A 17,267-nucleotide genomic window follows, 5' to 3' on the forward strand; every position below is an offset into this window, starting at 1 on the left:
TGCCTGAAACTGATGTCTGGCCTAAGACACACCTGGAATTTCACTGGGCAACCTGACCTCTCTGGGGATCTCAGGCTCATCACATTCCCACTCTACTCAGGGGCTCCCCCCATACATATGGTCCCTCCTGCCTACCCCATTCTCCTCTTTTCAGGAGCTTCCCAGATTACTCCGTGGAGGAGTAGGGAATGAGAGGATTTGCCAAGGTCCTGTCATAGGTACCCACAATGCCTGAGACCCAGGATTTTTTCTTTTCTTTTTTTTTTTAAAAGATGACCGGTAAGGGGATCTTAACCCTTGACTTGGTGGTGTCAGCACCACGCTCACCCAGTGAGCAAACCGGCCATCCCTATATGGGATCCGAACCTGTGGCCTTGGTGTTATCAGCACCGCACTCTCCCGAGTGAGCCACAGGCCGGCCCCGACCCAGGATTTTTTCAGTCTGACCCTCCCACTCAATTCTCTTTCATGGTCCACAAAGCAGAAGCCAGAAATATCAAATTTATTCTGACCTGATTCTCCAAACACCAAGCTGGCAGAGCTAGGAGATTGTCAGATTGTGTTCCAAGGAGCTCCAGATTTCTAATTAAGTGAGCTTCTTTTTGTTTTTTATTTTTCCTTTTTGTCTTTTTTACTGACCGGTAACGGGATCACAACCCTCAGTGTTGCGCCCGCACCGCACTCAGCCAGTGAGCGGGAACCGGTCTCCACATGGGATCCGAACCCTTGGCGGGAGCGCCGCCACACTCCCAAGTGGCGCACTCTCCAGTGCGCCACCGGGCCGGCCCTTAAGTGAGCTTCTAAAGGTGTTCTTTGAGAAAGGCCTAAGCTAAAAAAAAAAAAAAAAAAAAGTTTGAAAAGCACTAATCTAGCTCCCACTTAGAGCAAATAAGGAAACCAAAAGCAGGGCAAGGATCTGCTGGGGTCACATAGTGATTCAGCAGCAGAGCTGAAGAAAAGACCAGGACCCTGACTCCAGCCCAGGACTCACAATTTTGACTCAAGCTGCTGTGCTGGAGGTGTCCCAGTCTTCTTCAGGCTGGGATCCCTGAGAAAGTTCTGGAAAAAGAACTAAAAAGGTGGCATGGTGTGTGTTAATGGTGGTGGTGACAAGCATGGGAGTGAGGGCAGTGCTGAGAGGCAAGAGGCAGATAATGGTGGAGGTGACAGGGGGTGATAATAGTACGAGTTATTTGTTGAGTCTCTAGTGAAGCCTAGACACAGTCCCTGCCCTTAGAGAGCTTATAGGAGCCTCAAAAAAACTTGCACAAACCTCCCGGCTTCCAGTCTCACCCCTTTCAACCTATTCTGCATATGCTCACTGGTGGTGGTGGAGATAGTGATGTGGTGATGTGGTGGTGGTAATCATGGTGGTGATATGGTAGAGGAGGTGATGAAGATGGGTAAGCCCTCTGAGTGCAAGGACCTTACCTTTGGTTTGTCATTATGTCATCAGAACCTAGTGGTAGGTGATGGTGATAGTTTGGGAGGAGGATGTCTGTGATCTGAGTGATGATGATGCTAGTTATGGTAGGTAATAGAGATAAAAGTGGATGATGATGGATATTTGGGTTTAATGGTACATGCGGTGAGAAGGAATACAGAAGATACCACCTGGACTTGCTGAAAATGGGCTTATATCATATTTCCTTCTGACCCATGGCCAATTTTCCATGGCTATTGATGGAGTTTGAATGTGTTGTCCCCTCCAAAACTCATGTGGAAATTTGATCTCCAATGTGGCAGTGTTGGAAACTGATTGATGGGCTGGCCCCATGGCGCACTCGGGAAAGTGCAGCTGCGCTCCCACCGCCGGTTCGGATCCTATATAAGGATGGCCGGTGCGCTCACTGGCTGAGCACGGTGCAGCTGGTCACAAAAAAGACAAAAAAAAAAAAAAAAAAAAGTTGGGAATCTGATTGAGTCATGGAGGCGGATCCCTCATGAATGGATTAATGCTCTCCCTGACGGAGGAGGGGTAGTGAGTGAGTTCTCGCTCTATTAGTTCCCACGAGAGCTTGTTGTTTATAGGACCCTGATACCTCCTCTCTGTCTCTCTTGCTTCCTCTCTCACCATGTGATCTGCTTGTACCCGCCAGCTGCCTGATGCTTTTCCACCATGAGTAGAAGCAGCCTGAGGCCTGTGCCAGATGCGGCTGTCCCAGAATCATAAGCCAAATAAACCTCTTTCCTTTCTAAATTACCCAGTCTCAGGTATTTCTGTTATAACAACACAAAACAGACTAAAACAGCCATGCAGACTCTTCTCCCCTGTCACCTCATCACCTTAGGAAATGACCAGGCTCCCGCAACTGCTGAGGACTTAGAAAGGTCCTCCTGACCATCTTTCATCCTTGGTTTGGTCTCACCTCTTGTCCTGGCCTTCTCCCATGAGTAGCCAATGGGAAAATCTCAGCAGGCCCCAGCATCTGATGGTTAGAGACACAGCAACCTCCACATCCCCACCCCAGTCTCTTTCCTCCAGGGTGTCCCCCAGGGGCCCCTCTCTACTAACAAAGTCTCCTCCAGATGTCCCAGGTCTTGTGGCCTCCATTTAGCCCCTGACTGAGCAAGCTTGCTCAAGCCACTTATTTCTCTGTGCTGCTATCCTCAGACCTCTCATTGACCAGAGGACAGAGAAGAGAAATGTCTTCCTGGATGAGAGTGGGCAGGTCTTCATATGTGGAGCATCAGGCAGCCCCTGACAGCCAAGGTGGGCCTTGGGAAGTGAGTGTGCCTGGCAGATCTCAGCCTCCTGGGGGAGGGAGATAGGTAGGGATAGACTCTAGACTGCTAGAGATAGACTCTGCAGTATCCTAAAGCCATTTACCTTGACATATCCTACCCCTGCCCTAGGCCTGGTTCTGCTCCCTCTTCACTTCTCTCTTTCCACTCCCTGATTCACACCCGTGACCACCACACTAAACTACGTGCTGTTTCACACCTCTACAATTTGCCTCTGCTGTTCCCTCTGCCAGGAATGTCCTCTCCTCTTAATCTGAGCAATTCCTGTTTGTCTTTCAAAATTCAGTCCAAGAGGCACATCCATTTTGGCATCTTCCTTGAAGCCCCCAGTCTGGGCTGGGAGTTCCTCCCTTAGCCTCATGTATGAAGGCACAAACCACATGTACAGTGAAAGTTACTTTCCAGACACCTCCTTGAAGACTTGCTGTGCTTTGTCTCAGTGCCTGGTGTCTGGCATAGCCTCTAGTACATGTGGGGCTCAGCAACAACCTGCAAAATTGGTTGAATGGGTTCAGTGAATGAATGATTGAATGAATGCCAAACAATGAGTGAATCATCCATGGCATCCTTCCATTCATTTCTCAATAATAAAGAAATTTTATTTATTTATTTATTTTTATTTTTTATTTTTTTTTAAAGATGACTGGTAAGGGGATCTTAACCCTTGACTTGGTGTTGTCAGAACCACGCTCAGCCAGTGAGCTAACCGGTCATCCCTGTATGGGATCTGAACCTGTGACCTTGGTGTTATCAGCACCACACTCTCCCGAGTGAGCCACGGGCCGGCCCAATAATAAAGAAATTTAAAGATAGGGGCTGCCCAGTTAGCTCAACTGGTTAGAGCACAGCCTTCTAACACCAAGGTCAAGGGTTTGGTTCCTCATACTGGCCAGCCACCAAAAAAAAAAAAAAAAAGAAATGTAAAGATAGAAAAAAAAACCCTTTTTCACCAGATAGAATAAAATACCCTTTTTCACCTATTTGACTATTTGGGGGATTTCTCCTAGAATTAAACTTGCAGGAATAAACAGAGGTTAGAGCCAAGATGTTCATTTAGCAGTATTTGAAACAGTGAAAAGTTGGAAAGAGACTATGGAAAAATTAATATAGAGCTGGTTAAATAGATTATGGAATATTCATGCCATGGTATATTATGTAGCCATTAAAAAGAACACAAGGGTCCTCATCATTGCTGGCAGGAATGTAAAATAGTGTAGCCATTTTGGAAAAGTTTGATAATTCCTCAAAATGTTAAACATGGAGTTATCATATGACCTAGCAATTCCAGTCCTTGAAGTGAAAACATACATTTACATAAAAACTTGTAAACAAATGTTCATAGCAGCACTATTTATAATAGCCTAAAGTGGAAACAACCCAAAGTCCATCAACTGATGAATGGATAAACAAAATGTGGTATATCTATATAACAGAATAATAGAATATTATTTGGCAATAATAAGGAATGAAGGGCCAGCCCCATGGCTCACTCGAGAGAGTGTGGCGCTGGGAGCGCCGAGGCTGCAGGTTTGGATCCTATATAGGGATGGCTGGTGTGCTTGCTGGTCACTGGCTGAGCGTGGTGCAGACAACACCGTGCTGAGGGTTGCAATCACCTTACCAGTCAAAAAAAATAAAAATAAAAATAAATAAGGAATGAAGTACTGATAAATGCTACAATATGGAAGTACCTTAAAAACATCATACTAAGTGAAAGAAGGCAGTCACAAAAAGATCATATATGACTTCACTTATATTTAATGTCCAAAATAGGCAAATCTATAGACAGAAAATAGATTAGTGATTGCCTAGGGCTGTGGGGCTTGCAGGAAAATGGGAGTGATTGCTAATCGGTAGGGAGTTTCTTTTTGAAGTGATGGAAATATCCTAAAATTGATTGTGATGATAGCTGCAACTCTATGAATATATGAAACACCATTGAGTTGTAGAATTTAAATTGGCAAATTGTATGGTATGTAAATTATATCTCAATAAAGTCATTTTAAAAAGAAGAGGAAGATCTATATTTTAGGATGTCTTGTTGGCCATGAAAATCATGTTTCAGAATAGTAGGTATAATATGCTTCTCTTTTAATTTATGAGAAATATATATGTGGAAAGAAAGATAGCTATTAATTTTTTTGTGGCTGGCTGGTATGGGGATCTGAACCCTTAATCTTGGTGTTACAACACCATGCGCTAACCAACTGAGCTAACTGGCCAGCCCTCTAATTTTAAACATTAAAAAAAAAAAAAGGTCTCGGGCCGGCCCGGTGGCGCACTCGGTAGAGTGCGGCGCTTGGGAGCGCGTTGGTGCTCCCGCCGAGGGTTCGGATCCCATATAGAGACCGGTCCACTCACTGGTTGAGCGCAGTGCGGGCGCAACACCGAGGGTTGCGATCCCGTTGCCGGTCACGAAAAAAGACAAAAAGGAAAAAAAAAAAAGGTCTGGGCTGGCCCGGTGGCACACTCGGTAGAGTGCGGCGCTTGGGAGCGCGTTGGTGCTCCCGCCGAGGGTTTGGATCCCATATAGAGACCGGTCCACTCACTGGTTGAGCGCAGTGCGGGCGCAACACCGAGGGTTGCGATCCCGTTGCCGGTCACAAAAAAAGACAAAAAGAAAAAAAAAAAAAAGGTCTGAAGTGGTACACACCAAGCTGTTCACAACAGCTACCTGTAGATGGTCAGATTCACGGACAGGGAGCTTTCATGTTTTATTTGACATGCTTTTATTTATTTATTTATTTTATTATTATTTTTTTTTTTAAAGATGACCGGTAAGGGGATCTCAACCCTTGGCTTGGTGTTGTCAGCACCACGCTCAGCCAGTAAGCAAACCGGCCATCCCTATATAGGATCCGAACCCGTGGCCTTGGTGTTATCAGCACCGCACTCTACCAAGTGAGCCATGGGCCGGCCTTGACATGCTTTTAGTATTTGCCTTTTTACTACAAGTATGTCCTCCTTTTGACATTTTAAACAAGAAGGAAGGTTAAAGCACATGGGGTCCCCAGTGAAGGCTAGTGAATCAGGCCCTAGAGCCCACTGGCATTCACACCAAAGGAAAGGGAGTCCCAGGAGGCCACAGTGGTTCTTGCATGTCAGAGAGTGGCCTTATCAGAGGGAGAGCAGGACTTCAGACCCTGGGCCCTTTAACCCCAGATCCCAGGAAGGGCTGGGAACCTGGCCTGGTACCGAAATTATGTACTGACTAGGTGAAAGTCACGCCTAGTGGACCTAGGGTTCAAAACACAAAAGGTACAGCATGTACATTACAGCAAAACCTCCCATCCATCCAGCTCTCCTCCTCTGTGGCAGCCAGAGACCTAGAACTCATCTGGGCTGACTTTCTACACAGAGTTGTACATTATACACACACACTGTACATTATGCATTTATTCTTAGTCTTGGAGACTGGTCTGTAAGTGTATACAAAGAGCCTCCTCCTTAATATTAGAGTTTCGCCGTACCCCACAATGGGGTCCCCACTGGATAAGTGAGCCATGCCCTACTGACTAGCCCCAATTAATGGACATTTAGATTGCTTCTGAACTTTTAGAGGTCCGCAGTCTCCTATCCAATCTGTTGATATCAGGTTTGTAAAGGTATCAGTGTATATGCCATGTATTATGAAATACCCTAATAGGATCTAGAGCGTGGTGCCCCATAATCAAACATATTAATATTTCCACTACAATTATGCATAAGTGAAATGAACATTTTAAATGATCTAACCAGGTTTTGATACCAAATGAGTTTGTGCCAATCTAATGAAAAAGCTCCCAGTGTTCAGAACTTTTTGGGTTTCAAAATTGCAGATATGGCTTTGTGGAGCTATACAGAGAATGCTGCAATATCTTTGGACACATGATTTTGCAAGTGTACAACAATACCCATAGGATAAATTTCTAGAAGTGGAAATTCTGTGTCACAGGCTATGTTCATTTGTGATTTTGATAGATTTTGCTATAATAATTACCTTGCCTGTGAGCTGCTGCCCTTTATGGTTTTCCAAACACTCTCACTTTTGTCTGTTACCTTTGGGGTAATGAAAATTCTTCCTCCCTCCCTTTCTGCACAAAGCGAGACTTAGGGTCTCTTGCTTTCAGGAGAGGTGTCCAGGGAATGCAAGCTTTGCTATCAGAGGGATATGCTGTGGATTAGATATCCCCCAAAAGCTTATTGACACTTAATCCCCACTGAGACAGTGTTAACAGGGTGGGAAATCCTATTATGATAATTGAAAGGTGGGGCCTTGAAGAGGTGATTAGATTGTAAGGATCATGCCCTAGCGAATAGATTAATCCATTGGTGATTTAATGGTGGTCATGGGCATAGTTCTGATGGCTTTAAAAGGAGAGTGCAGGAGAAGAAGCTCTTTCGGCTCAAGCTATCTGCCATGTGACACCCTGTGTTGCTGTGTAGTCGCCCCCAAGAACACGGTCCTCACCAGATGTGTTCCTGGACTTTGGATTTCCCAGTCTCCAAAACTATAAGCAATAAATATTGTTTCTTTACCAATTTCCCAGTTTCAGGTATTCTAGTATAAGCAACAGAAAAGGACTAATACAGAAAGCAGAAGAGTCCCCTTCCACCTGTGTGACCCTGAGCAAGTTACCTGTACCCATCCTGAGCTTCTGTTTCCTCCTTTGTAGATACAGTGTCTGCCTCCAGGATCATCCCTCCCCATTTGCTTACCACTGGTGCTCTTCTCTCCTGCCCATTCCCAGCCCCAGGAGCTGGGTTTTGCCCTGCTCCTCTGACGAGAAGAAGAGTCCAGGCCAACAGAAAGAAAGGTCCACAGGCTTTTTAATGGTGTGATGGCTACTTCCCTTTCGAGACCCAATCTAATCATGACAGTGGCTTCCAGGGTTTTGGGGTGGGGGTGGGCAGGCGAGGGATGGGCAGAGGCCATGCAGTGACTGGGAAGGGGTGGGAGGAGGGGTGTTACATTCTGTTTGGCGTGTAAACATTCTTCAGTGGCTTCCCTAGGGAGTGGGAGGACAAACTCCCTGCCCCTCACCCCATGCTCACCAGGGCAGGTCCATGGAGCTGAGAAGACTGAGCAAGACAGGCCCCTGCAAGGAGCTGGGAAGGGGGAAGCCCATGTGCCTAGGGCACAGCCCCTCTCCTGCACCCGCTTCGTGCAAGCTGCGGCTGGGGAGGGAAGGCGTGTTCTGGGGTGAGTAGACCCCACATCTGAGACAGTGGCATAGGCTGTCCTGATGGGAAAGTGCTGGGGGGGTATGGTGGTGGTGGCAGCGGCAGTGGTATTGGTGTGACACTTTTGTAGAGGAGGGGCTCAGGACCTGGAGGGCCTGGTGGAGGGGATGGATCTCAAGGGGGAATAGGCTGCAGCTGGGAATGGGAGGACTGGGCGAGGTGGTTTCTTATACCCTGGATCCTTCCTGGGGAGAGGAGCAGAGTCAGTCTCTTAGCCACATACCCCCATCCACTGGCCCTTTTTCTCTCCTCTCCCACCCTTGCCCAGTGACATTCAATGACTCAGGGCCTGAGGTCAGTTGGGAGCCCTAGGGAGGTCTGGAATCCCAAGGGCAGACTGGGTTTTTCATCTCTGCCAGCTCCAGTGCTGGGTGAAGCTGTGGGTGGGATGGACTCTCTCAGGCCCCCCTACTGCCTCCCAACTCCAAACCAGAGTGTTGTTGGTCCTGGGGTAGAGGTGAGGCCGGGGGCCCTACATTCACAGTTCGGTTGGTGGCAAGGGGCAGGCCCAGGACTGGGCACCAGGGGTCGTGCCCTGGTCCCCACCTGACATGAGCTGATTGTCATTTAGAGAAGCTCTAGATGGGTGGAAGTGGCCCCTCCTCCACCCCCTCTGCTGTACCCAGAGGGCAGTAGAGGACCTCGGGAGGGCCTCAGGTTGACAAGGAGAGCTCTATCTGGAGAGGTTTCCTGAGTGTTCTGGAAGCTTCTGTATCAGCATGGGGTGGACCTCAAAAGCTGTCCACCCTGGAGTCCTCCCCTGGGCTGGTCTACAGAGAAGCCATCACCTTGGCATAGAAGTAGCTGCTCAAGCCTGCTGACTCTCCATGAGGGGATTCAGCTGTCACCACTAGGCTGCTCCCGGGGCCAGCTTCTTCGTGGGCATCCTTCTGGGTGATAGTGACTGAATGCAGCCAGACCGCTGGGGCACACTGAGGCCTTTCTTCCTCTTCTCCTGGATGTCTTGACTTGCTTTCTGTGGCTCAAGGAAGGACAGAGGGGCAAGGCCAGGGGACAGAGGCTGTGGGTGCTGAGGATGAAGGAGGCCTGCATGGGACCTGTCTCAGATAGGCAGAGCTGGCTGTCCCTTCTGCAGCCAGTGTGCTGCTTGCCCCAGACATAGGCAGTTGAGGCTGATGATGAGTTGGGGTGAGCTGTGCAGGAGCCAGAACACAGCAGGAGACTGTGCATTCATGGAGCAGTACAGCTGTATGGGCTGGGGTTAGGGCAAGAGGGGACACGCTGAAGGGAGGAGTGGGCTCGGTCTGAAGACTCATCACACAAGCATACGATCTGGAAGTTAGAAGGGCCTTTCTGCCTCCAGTGGCCAGCTATCTGTTGGTCTGCCATCCCTGCCCAGTGGGAGAGATGATGCCTGACCCGGCCCATTCCCCACAGCCAGGAGGACAGGGAGGGTGACCTGGCCAGAATTGAGTCCCTGAATCTCCAAAGGGCCAACACAAAGAAAATAATAACCAGCCACTCTCCACCTGCATTGAACTCAGGAGAGAGGGAAGTTGGCTGAAACTGCAGTAGGCAGGATTGAGGTTAGATGGCAGGAATAAATTCCTGATGGTAAGAGGTCCTGAGCACTATATCAGGGGACCAGTGAAGGGGGTGAAACCTTTTTTAAAGCCCCCCTCTAACATCCCGTTAGGAAACACTTGCCCAGGAAGGCAGCCCACACACTTTCCACAATCCCACTGAGGCCCCACTCAAACTTAGAAGGAGGGTCTCTGCCTCCCAGAGGTTCAGGGGTACCCCACCCCCACCCCGCATTCACCTGCCCACTGCCTTCCACCACGGTATACAGGATGGAGCTGACTTTGGGGCGGCTCAGACCTGCCCCCAACACCTAAGTCAACCAATGGCCCCTGGGTCCCACCTCCCCAACCCAAGCCAGGCAGCTGAGAGGCCTTTCCCAGCCCCCGAATCTCCCAGGACACGGTAGGGTTGGCCCCCAGCGGGAGGCTGGAGCGTCCACTTCTGCAATTTGAGGCTGCTTCTCTGAAATGGGGGTTGGGGGACTTTGGCAGGACGAGGGTTGGGAGGAGGACATGGCGCCGCAGGAGGTGTAAGCAGAGGTCCCTGGGGAGCATGGAGAGCAGCCGAGGCCTGGTAGGTGAGCGGGGCGTCCCCAGAAGTGGAGTCCTAGGTGAAAAGTGGCTGAGCCTTCCCCGGTGCAGAGGGACCGGTGTGAGCCTGCCCCGCCTAATGGGCGGCAGGGGGAGGGGAGGAGACGGGGAGAGGAAGGGGAGGCGGACCCTCTCCCCCACCCTCCAGCATCGCTGCGCCGAGCCTCCCACCCTCAGGCGGGGTGCGGCATGTGGTCGCATGAGTCCTCGCGGGTGCAGGCGGGAAGCTGGGGCTGTGGGTGGCGCGCGTCGGGCGCGTAAGGCTGTGCTGGGAGCTGTTCCAGTGTGGCCGGCTGCGGATGGGGGGCCGGGGTGAGGGTGGGGGGCCGCGGACAACCGCGGGCGTCATTATCTGGCCCCAGCCCCGCCCTCCACGACCCCCGCCCGGCCTTTGGTTGCTGCGCGCTGAGTCTGGAGTTTCCCTCTGGGTCCTTTCTTGGGGCCCCCCGGGGAAGGGGTGCCGTCAGGCTGGGCCCGGGCTTGCGGGACACCCCGGGGTGGGGGCACCCCGGGCCGGGCCTGGTGCGAGGGGGAGGGGCTCTCTTTGCGGGACAGGGACTGGCTTCGGGGGGACGCGCTGGGATTGCGCGCGGTAGAGGCGGGGAGGCCTGGACTGCGGGGGGCGGGTGCCCTGGCGCCGGCTTGGGCTCGCCCTGGTCCCGGGCAGCGGCCGGAGAGCTGTTTGGGGCGGAGGTCAGCCACAATGGCCGACTCTGTGGGCTTCTGCAGCTGGAGCCTGCTTGAGGAGCAGAGGACAGAAGGCAAGAGAAGAGAAGAGGGCATAGAAACAAAAAAGGAGAGACATTTTCAGAATCCGCCTGGCACTGAGCCGTAATATCCTGCAGCCTCAGAGCTGGATGAGACTGAGGAGATCATGGCACAAATGGGAAAACTGAAGCCTGGTGCTCTATCCTCCAGAGTAGGACCTCTACGGACCACACATTCCCAGGCTGCTGCTGGAAGCGCCTGCTGCAGGCTTTCTTCGAGGTCACGTTTCATCTTTAAAATGCTCATGGATTTTGCATTCTCATCTATAATATACGTGTATTTATATTAATGTGAGCTAATGTTTTCTCCCAACTATTAAAAGCTCTGCGCTTTATCCTTTGGCTTCCAATGCCCCACGGCACACCAGAGGTTGTATGGATCCCAGTGGCTCCCATCAACTTTTCACAAGCCTGGCCTCCCTGGCACCCTCTCCAGACAAACTCACTGTAGCCACTCCCTTGAGCCCAGTGACTGGGCTGGGACCTGAGTCAGAAGTGAGACAGAGCACAGTGGGAGGTGGTGAACAAGAGGTGTGGCTGAGGTTCTCTCCTGAATTCCCCATAGCCCCCTGACCTTGGCTCTGAGGAAGCCTCTGCTGGTGGAGGCCTTCTGTGGTCACCCTCTGCCCACCCTGGGGCTGGCAGCAGTTTCTCACCTGCTGGTGATGGCTGTGTCAGATGCTGGGGCTGAGCCATGGGTTCTGCTGGGGAGCTGCTGGGCTGCGGCAGACATGGGCATGCGGATGCTGATGGGGCGGGGAATCCGGCTCCGGGTGGCAGCTGCCCGCCCGGCTTTTCTGGGCAAGGCAGCTGCGGGCTCAGAGGCGGGTGTGTCCTCCTCGGAGCCTGTGCCTGAGAGTGTCTCAGAGGCCCGGCGCTGCTCCTCACTGGAGGAGGATGAGGCCCCCGAGGCCAGCCGCAGCAGCAGGCGGCCCTGCCTCTTTTCCATCACCAGCCGTGCCAGGTCTTGCTGCGGCCGGGCCCTCTTGCTCCACCGCTCTTTGGCAGACAGTGAGCCTGAGGGCTCCGAGCCTGTGTCCTCCTCAGACAGCAGGACAGGGATACGGCTCCTGGGGCGAGGGCCTGGCACGGAATGGCAGCTGGGGGAGATGGTGGCCATTTTCTCAGGACCTGGCTCCAGTGAGGACACTGGGGCTGGCCCATCAGCAAGGGCTGGGCCGTTGGGCCGTGAGTCCATGGCCACCTCCGAGGGGGATTCCCCAGGGGGGCCAGACAGAGCACAGTTCTCCATCTCAGCCCCATCCAGCACTGACAGGGCTATGCCATTCTCCACAGGCAGTGGGGCCCCCTCCACTGCAGCGCCCCCATCAGAGGGCACCTCCAGACCCAACTCGCCCCTAGCACTGAACTCCTCAGGCCGTGAGATTTGTCCGCCAGAAGACATGACATTGAGGAGGGTTTTCTCTGCAATGTGCACAAAGGTCCTCTCAACTTTGGTGAAGGGTGAGGAGGTGACTGCCATTCCCCCTGCCCCTGTGGTCACTGCTCCGGCCGCTGGCCCTGCCCTGGGCCCAGGGGGCTTGGGCTCAGACTTGAGAATGGAGGACAGGGTGCCTGGCTCAGACACATCCAGCTGGCTGCCGGTGGGCTGGGGCCGCTCGTGCTGAGGAGTGAGGGCAGCCAGGGTGCCCAGGTCAGGGTCGGGGGCCAGTTCGGCAGTAACAGGCGACTTCTTCATGTCACCAGGGGAGACGAGCACCAGCGTTTTGGAGCCCTCCTCAGGCTCCAGGTCCCCTTCGGCCATGGAGGCCCGGCCCCTGGACTCCTTCTGATCGTCAGCCAGTAGTGTGGATGGGGCACCCTCCTGGCTCCGGTCGGTGCTCCTCTCGCTCCCCTCACTGCAAGAGCCACTGCGAGGCCCCAGCACCTCCTCCAGGGCCACTGCCTCCTCCTCCTCCTCCTCTGCCTCTCCCTCCTCCTCCTCTTCTCCTTCCTCTTCTTCCTCCTCCTCTTCTTCTTCCTCCTCTTCTTCCTCCTCCTCTTCTTCTTCCTCTTCCTCATCTTCCTCTTCTTCCTCCTTCCCATTAGCTTGAGGCTGAATAGGAGCAGGTGGGACCTGGGGGGTGGTGAGCAGCATGTGCGAGAAGCCCACCCTCCGGACCCTGTTGAGCAGCCGTGCCCGTTCTCGGTAATCGGAGAAGTCTCTCTTGAAGTCCTGGTAGGGCAGACTCAGAGGCACAGCTCGTGGGAGGCCGTTCACCTCAAACAGGGGCGCCACAGAGAACACCTGCAAGGGGCACACACAGGGACCCTCTGAGTTCACACACCCTCCTGGACCTGAGAAGATCTCAACTGCACCCACAAGCTAGGAGACCCCCATGCCCCAGGAGCATCCACCAGACAGTGAGCTCCATGAAGGTAGGCCCTGGGTCTGTTTTGTTCATTGTTCTATTCTCAGGGTCGAGAATGGTCCCTGGCACCTAGTAAGCGCTCAGTAAATCTCTGATGAATGGTTGTGTTCACACTCCAGGCCTTAAGTTCCAGGCTCTGATCCTGGCTTTTCTGTCTCCCTGTCCTCTCCATTTTCTCCACACTTGTCCTTCCTGGTGGCTCCCTAGCCACCGGTCTGCTCTCTTCATCCTACACTGCCATCCATCCTTTTTACTGCTGCCTGTGTGATCTTCCTGAAACTTATCTGTCTGTGCCTCAAACCTACAGTGGCCCCCGCAGTCCTCAGAAGACAATTCCAATCCTTGGCTTGGCACATGAGCAACCCCCACCCCCACCCATGATAGGGTTCCCACCTCCTGCAGCACCCTCTGATCTCTACCCTATGTCCAGCCGTTCTGATGCTATGAGATGCATGTCAGCAGTTCCCTAAATGTATCATGCATCTCACAGTGTGCCCAGGAAGATTCCTCTGCCTGGGGGGTCCATCTCACCCCTTCTATTCAAATGATAAAGTCATATGCTTCCTCCAAGACCAGTTCAAACAACTCCTCTTTGGCAAAGCCTTCCTGTCCACTTTTCTGTCCACCCACCAAGCAGACATCACTAGTCTCTCCTTTCTACTTGTTTTCCCACATCCTTCCATTAGAGAACCTTCTACCCTGTATTTTATATGCATACATTTACCTGGGTCTCTCTCCTGAGAAACACTGAGCCCCTTGAGGGTTTTTTCATACACTCATTTTTTCATGCATTCACTCATTCAAGAAATAGTCCTTGAATATCTGTTGTCCTGGTTACCATGTTACAGGCTATGAATCTGTAGATCAAGTGTTGAACAAGACAAATCTTCGTTTTCATGGAGGGTGCAATGTCTATATCAGGAAATGAAATGGGGATAATGCACATTCCACAAAGGCTGTGATCATACATGAGATCATATAGGCAATGAGCCTGCATGTACCAGTTGCTCAATAAATGTTGGCTCCCTCCCACCCCTACCTCCTACCCCCCACTCTGCTCACCCTGGTCTGGAGATCATTGCTTTCCTCCCCAAGAAAGCCTGGGTGCCACGTGTATGGGGGATAGGATATGGGAAAAGGAGGTGCTCTGCCAGCTGAGGCTTCTGTGCAAATAGCACAAAGTCTAGAGTAGAGGAAGGCAAGAATCTCCAAGGCCGAGGATCTGCCCAAGGCTGTGACTTCTACCCTCCCCAACTGCCATAATCTTCCTTGTGATCACACCACCCATGAGGACTTGATGGGGGCCGGGGTAAGTGATGCAAGAGGGTAGCATCAAACCCGAACAGGACCCCAGCGCACCCTGTTTGAGCCAGGCAGGGAACTTAGAATGTTGTCCTCTCCACTTCCAGGCTGAAAGTCCCTAGCAATTGTTTTCTTTTTCAACACCATTCATTCATTCTTATTCACCCATTCATTCTTTTAGCAAACATTAAGCACTGACTCTGTTCCAGGCCTTGTATTGGGGCAGTCCAATATTTGCCATGTCCAGTTACCAATGGTAAAGCTAGAGAAAATGGTTGGGCAAAGGTGGAGGGGGCTGCTGTAAGGTCCTGGGTGAGTTGGGACCATGGGGTAGGTGCTGGCATTGAAAGCCAGGGAGGGACAGGGAGACAGACACAGAATTCTGATCATGTCTCTCTGCTGTCCAGCTCAGAACTCACCCACCCAGCACCAGACACATCTGACCCAGCAGGGATGTCCTTTGACCCCACCTGGTCACCTTTCTCTGGAGAACCTCTGCCTATTTTCCCTGTCTGATCTCTGACACCTTGGACATTCCTTTTAGAACCACCCTTTCCTCTGCCATCTGGCCAGGCCCTGGATCTCTCTGGACAAGACCCATCCAAAGGATAGGACGCCCACACTGCATGATTGTTGGTGGAACCCTCTCTCCTTCCATCTCAAGGCCCTCCCCTCCTATGACCTCGCAGAGAATAGGAATGAGAACTGAAAATTGGTCATCAGTCATAAAATAAGACTGGGAAACTGAAGCCTGGAAAGAGGCATTGGCTTGGGCATGAAGCACATCAGCCAGGGTGGCCCAGTACTCAGAACTCTTTCTGGTGTCTCACTGGCTTCCCCCCTGCATCCCATGTGGGGAAACCTGGGACCCTCTGCCCTTTGGAAGGAGGGGCTGTGAGTCTTACAGCTCTGCTGTAAGGACCACTGTCACCCCCAACACCAGCCTATGCGTGCTGGTGTTGTTTTCTGTTTCAAAGTCCCTCTGCCCCTCTCCCACCTGGCTCCATGTTGGGGAACGGTAAGGCCTGGGCCCAAGTTCCTCCCTCCTCAGATAGTAGCCTAACCCTCTCCTTGCCCCCATAGTAGCCTAACCCTCTCCTTGCCCCCATGGTTGCCCAGTGAGTTATTCATCCTTTCACCCACTTGATCTTGTGTTCAGTGATCACTACACACCCTCTGTGTGTCTGGCTCTATAAGCCTGAGGACACCATGGGAAGAGCATAGCAGTGACCCTGCCACCCTGTCCCAGCTCAAAGGAAGCAGTTGTGCTGGGTGTCAGCAAAGGATAGTCGGCACCTGACGAAGCTCACCCTTTGCTCCCTTCCTAGGGCAGCAATCCCCAGCGACCCTTTATGATTTCTATTTGCTTATTGTAGCTCCCAAACCTGGTTTGGTACTGCATTATCTGGGGGTGCTTTTTATAAATACAGATCTCTAGGCCCTATCCCTCCAGATTCTGATGGTCAAAGGTGAGGCCCAGAAATCTGTTTTAAAGCTCCCTAGTGATGCTGATGGAGTTTAGAAAAAGAAGTGGTAAGAGTTGGATCATCAGTGGGGGGTGGGAAGCAGGCCATTCAAGCCTGGGACCCTCAGAGAGAATGAAAGCCCCAGCCTGCCTCCTCTCTCCATTGAGCCCAGTCCAGAGGGCTGAGGGCCTGGCCTCACCAGCTTCAGAGCCCAGCCTAAGATCACGTTTAGTCAGCAGGAAAAGTGAAGGGAGGGGGATGGACCACACCCTGATCTTTCCCTGCCACCAACAAGACTGGGCTCTCGTCAGCCTTTACATGTTACCTCACATACCTCCATCCCCACAGGGGACATGGAGCAACTCTCCTGCCTAGCCAAGCTCAGACACTGGGCACTGCACACAGTCCCAAAGTCAAGGAAGGGGGACTGGGAGGGGCTGAGTGACAAAAAAAGAGGGGTAAGCCCTGACACCCCTGGACCACACTAGGTGGGGGAGGAGGGGCTTTGTGCCTCTCATAGCAGTTCCTCCCCACCCCAGAAACTGCCCAGTGCACACTGCCCATCTCCCCTCCTCTACTCTGGAAGGCAAAACTCCCTGCAGAGCCACCCCCAACACCCCAACCATACCAGAATTGCCCAGTCTGAGAAGAGATGTCCACCATGTAGCCTCTGTCAGCTCTTCTGCCCACCATCACCTTTCCCAGATTCTTCACCTGTTTCTGTCTGTATCTTCACACTCAAAACATCTCTGCCAAACCAAGAGCCCTCCCTCTGCTCCTCCACCCCACACCCAAGAGTGCCACCCAGCCCAGGTGGGCGCTCTGGCCAGTGAAGGGGGGAAGGTGGCAGAAGAAGTAAGATGACCTAGAACGTGGCTGCCTGCCCTAGGTCCAAACAGAACCTCACATGCCTGACCCCCAGATCTCAATGTCCCCAACCCATCCCCTTAAGAAATGCAGTAGTAGCCATTCTTCTGCCTCCACACTCACTCTAGGCCCAAGGAAGAAAAGTGCCTTCTTTTGCAGTGCCCCAGAAAGGGGTGAGGGACAGAGAGAGAGAGGGAGAGCGCTCATCCCCTTTCACCCTCTCTCCCTGCAATCTCAGAAGTCTCTGTAATTCTTTCCTTCCTGTCCCACCCCTCTCATTGACTTAGTCCTCCTTCAACCCACATTTCATCCCTGCACCCACCAGACTCTGCACAATCCATCCCCTTCAACAGTCCATTCCGCTCCCCCCCCCCCCCCCCCCGCCCGGGG

The 17,267-nt window shown here is 52.2% G+C and overlaps 1 protein-coding gene across 1 annotated transcript in view; it reads right to left on the minus strand.

The window, feature by feature from the left end:
* Positions 1 to 7,536: 7,536 nt before the first annotated feature.
* Positions 7,537 to 17,267, minus strand: part of TTBK1 (tau tubulin kinase 1) — a 37,188-nt gene continuing 27,457 nt past the window's right edge. Inside the window, exons 13-14 of the mRNA XM_008566792.1 lie at positions 11,527 to 13,118; positions 7,537 to 10,839 (exon numbers count right to left, since the gene is read on the minus strand). Of these exons, the coding sequence (XP_008565014.1) occupies positions 10,452 to 10,839; positions 11,527 to 13,118 (1,980 nt within the window). The 3' untranslated portion in view covers positions 7,537 to 10,451. The remainder of the gene's footprint in view (positions 10,840 to 11,526; positions 13,119 to 17,267) is intronic.

The sequence above is a fragment of the Galeopterus variegatus genome, unplaced genomic scaffold (assembly GCF_000696425.1).
Source record: "Galeopterus variegatus unplaced genomic scaffold, G_variegatus-3.0.2 Scaffold269, whole genome shotgun sequence".
In the NCBI taxonomy this organism is placed as follows: Eukaryota; Metazoa; Chordata; class Mammalia; order Dermoptera; family Cynocephalidae; genus Galeopterus; species Galeopterus variegatus.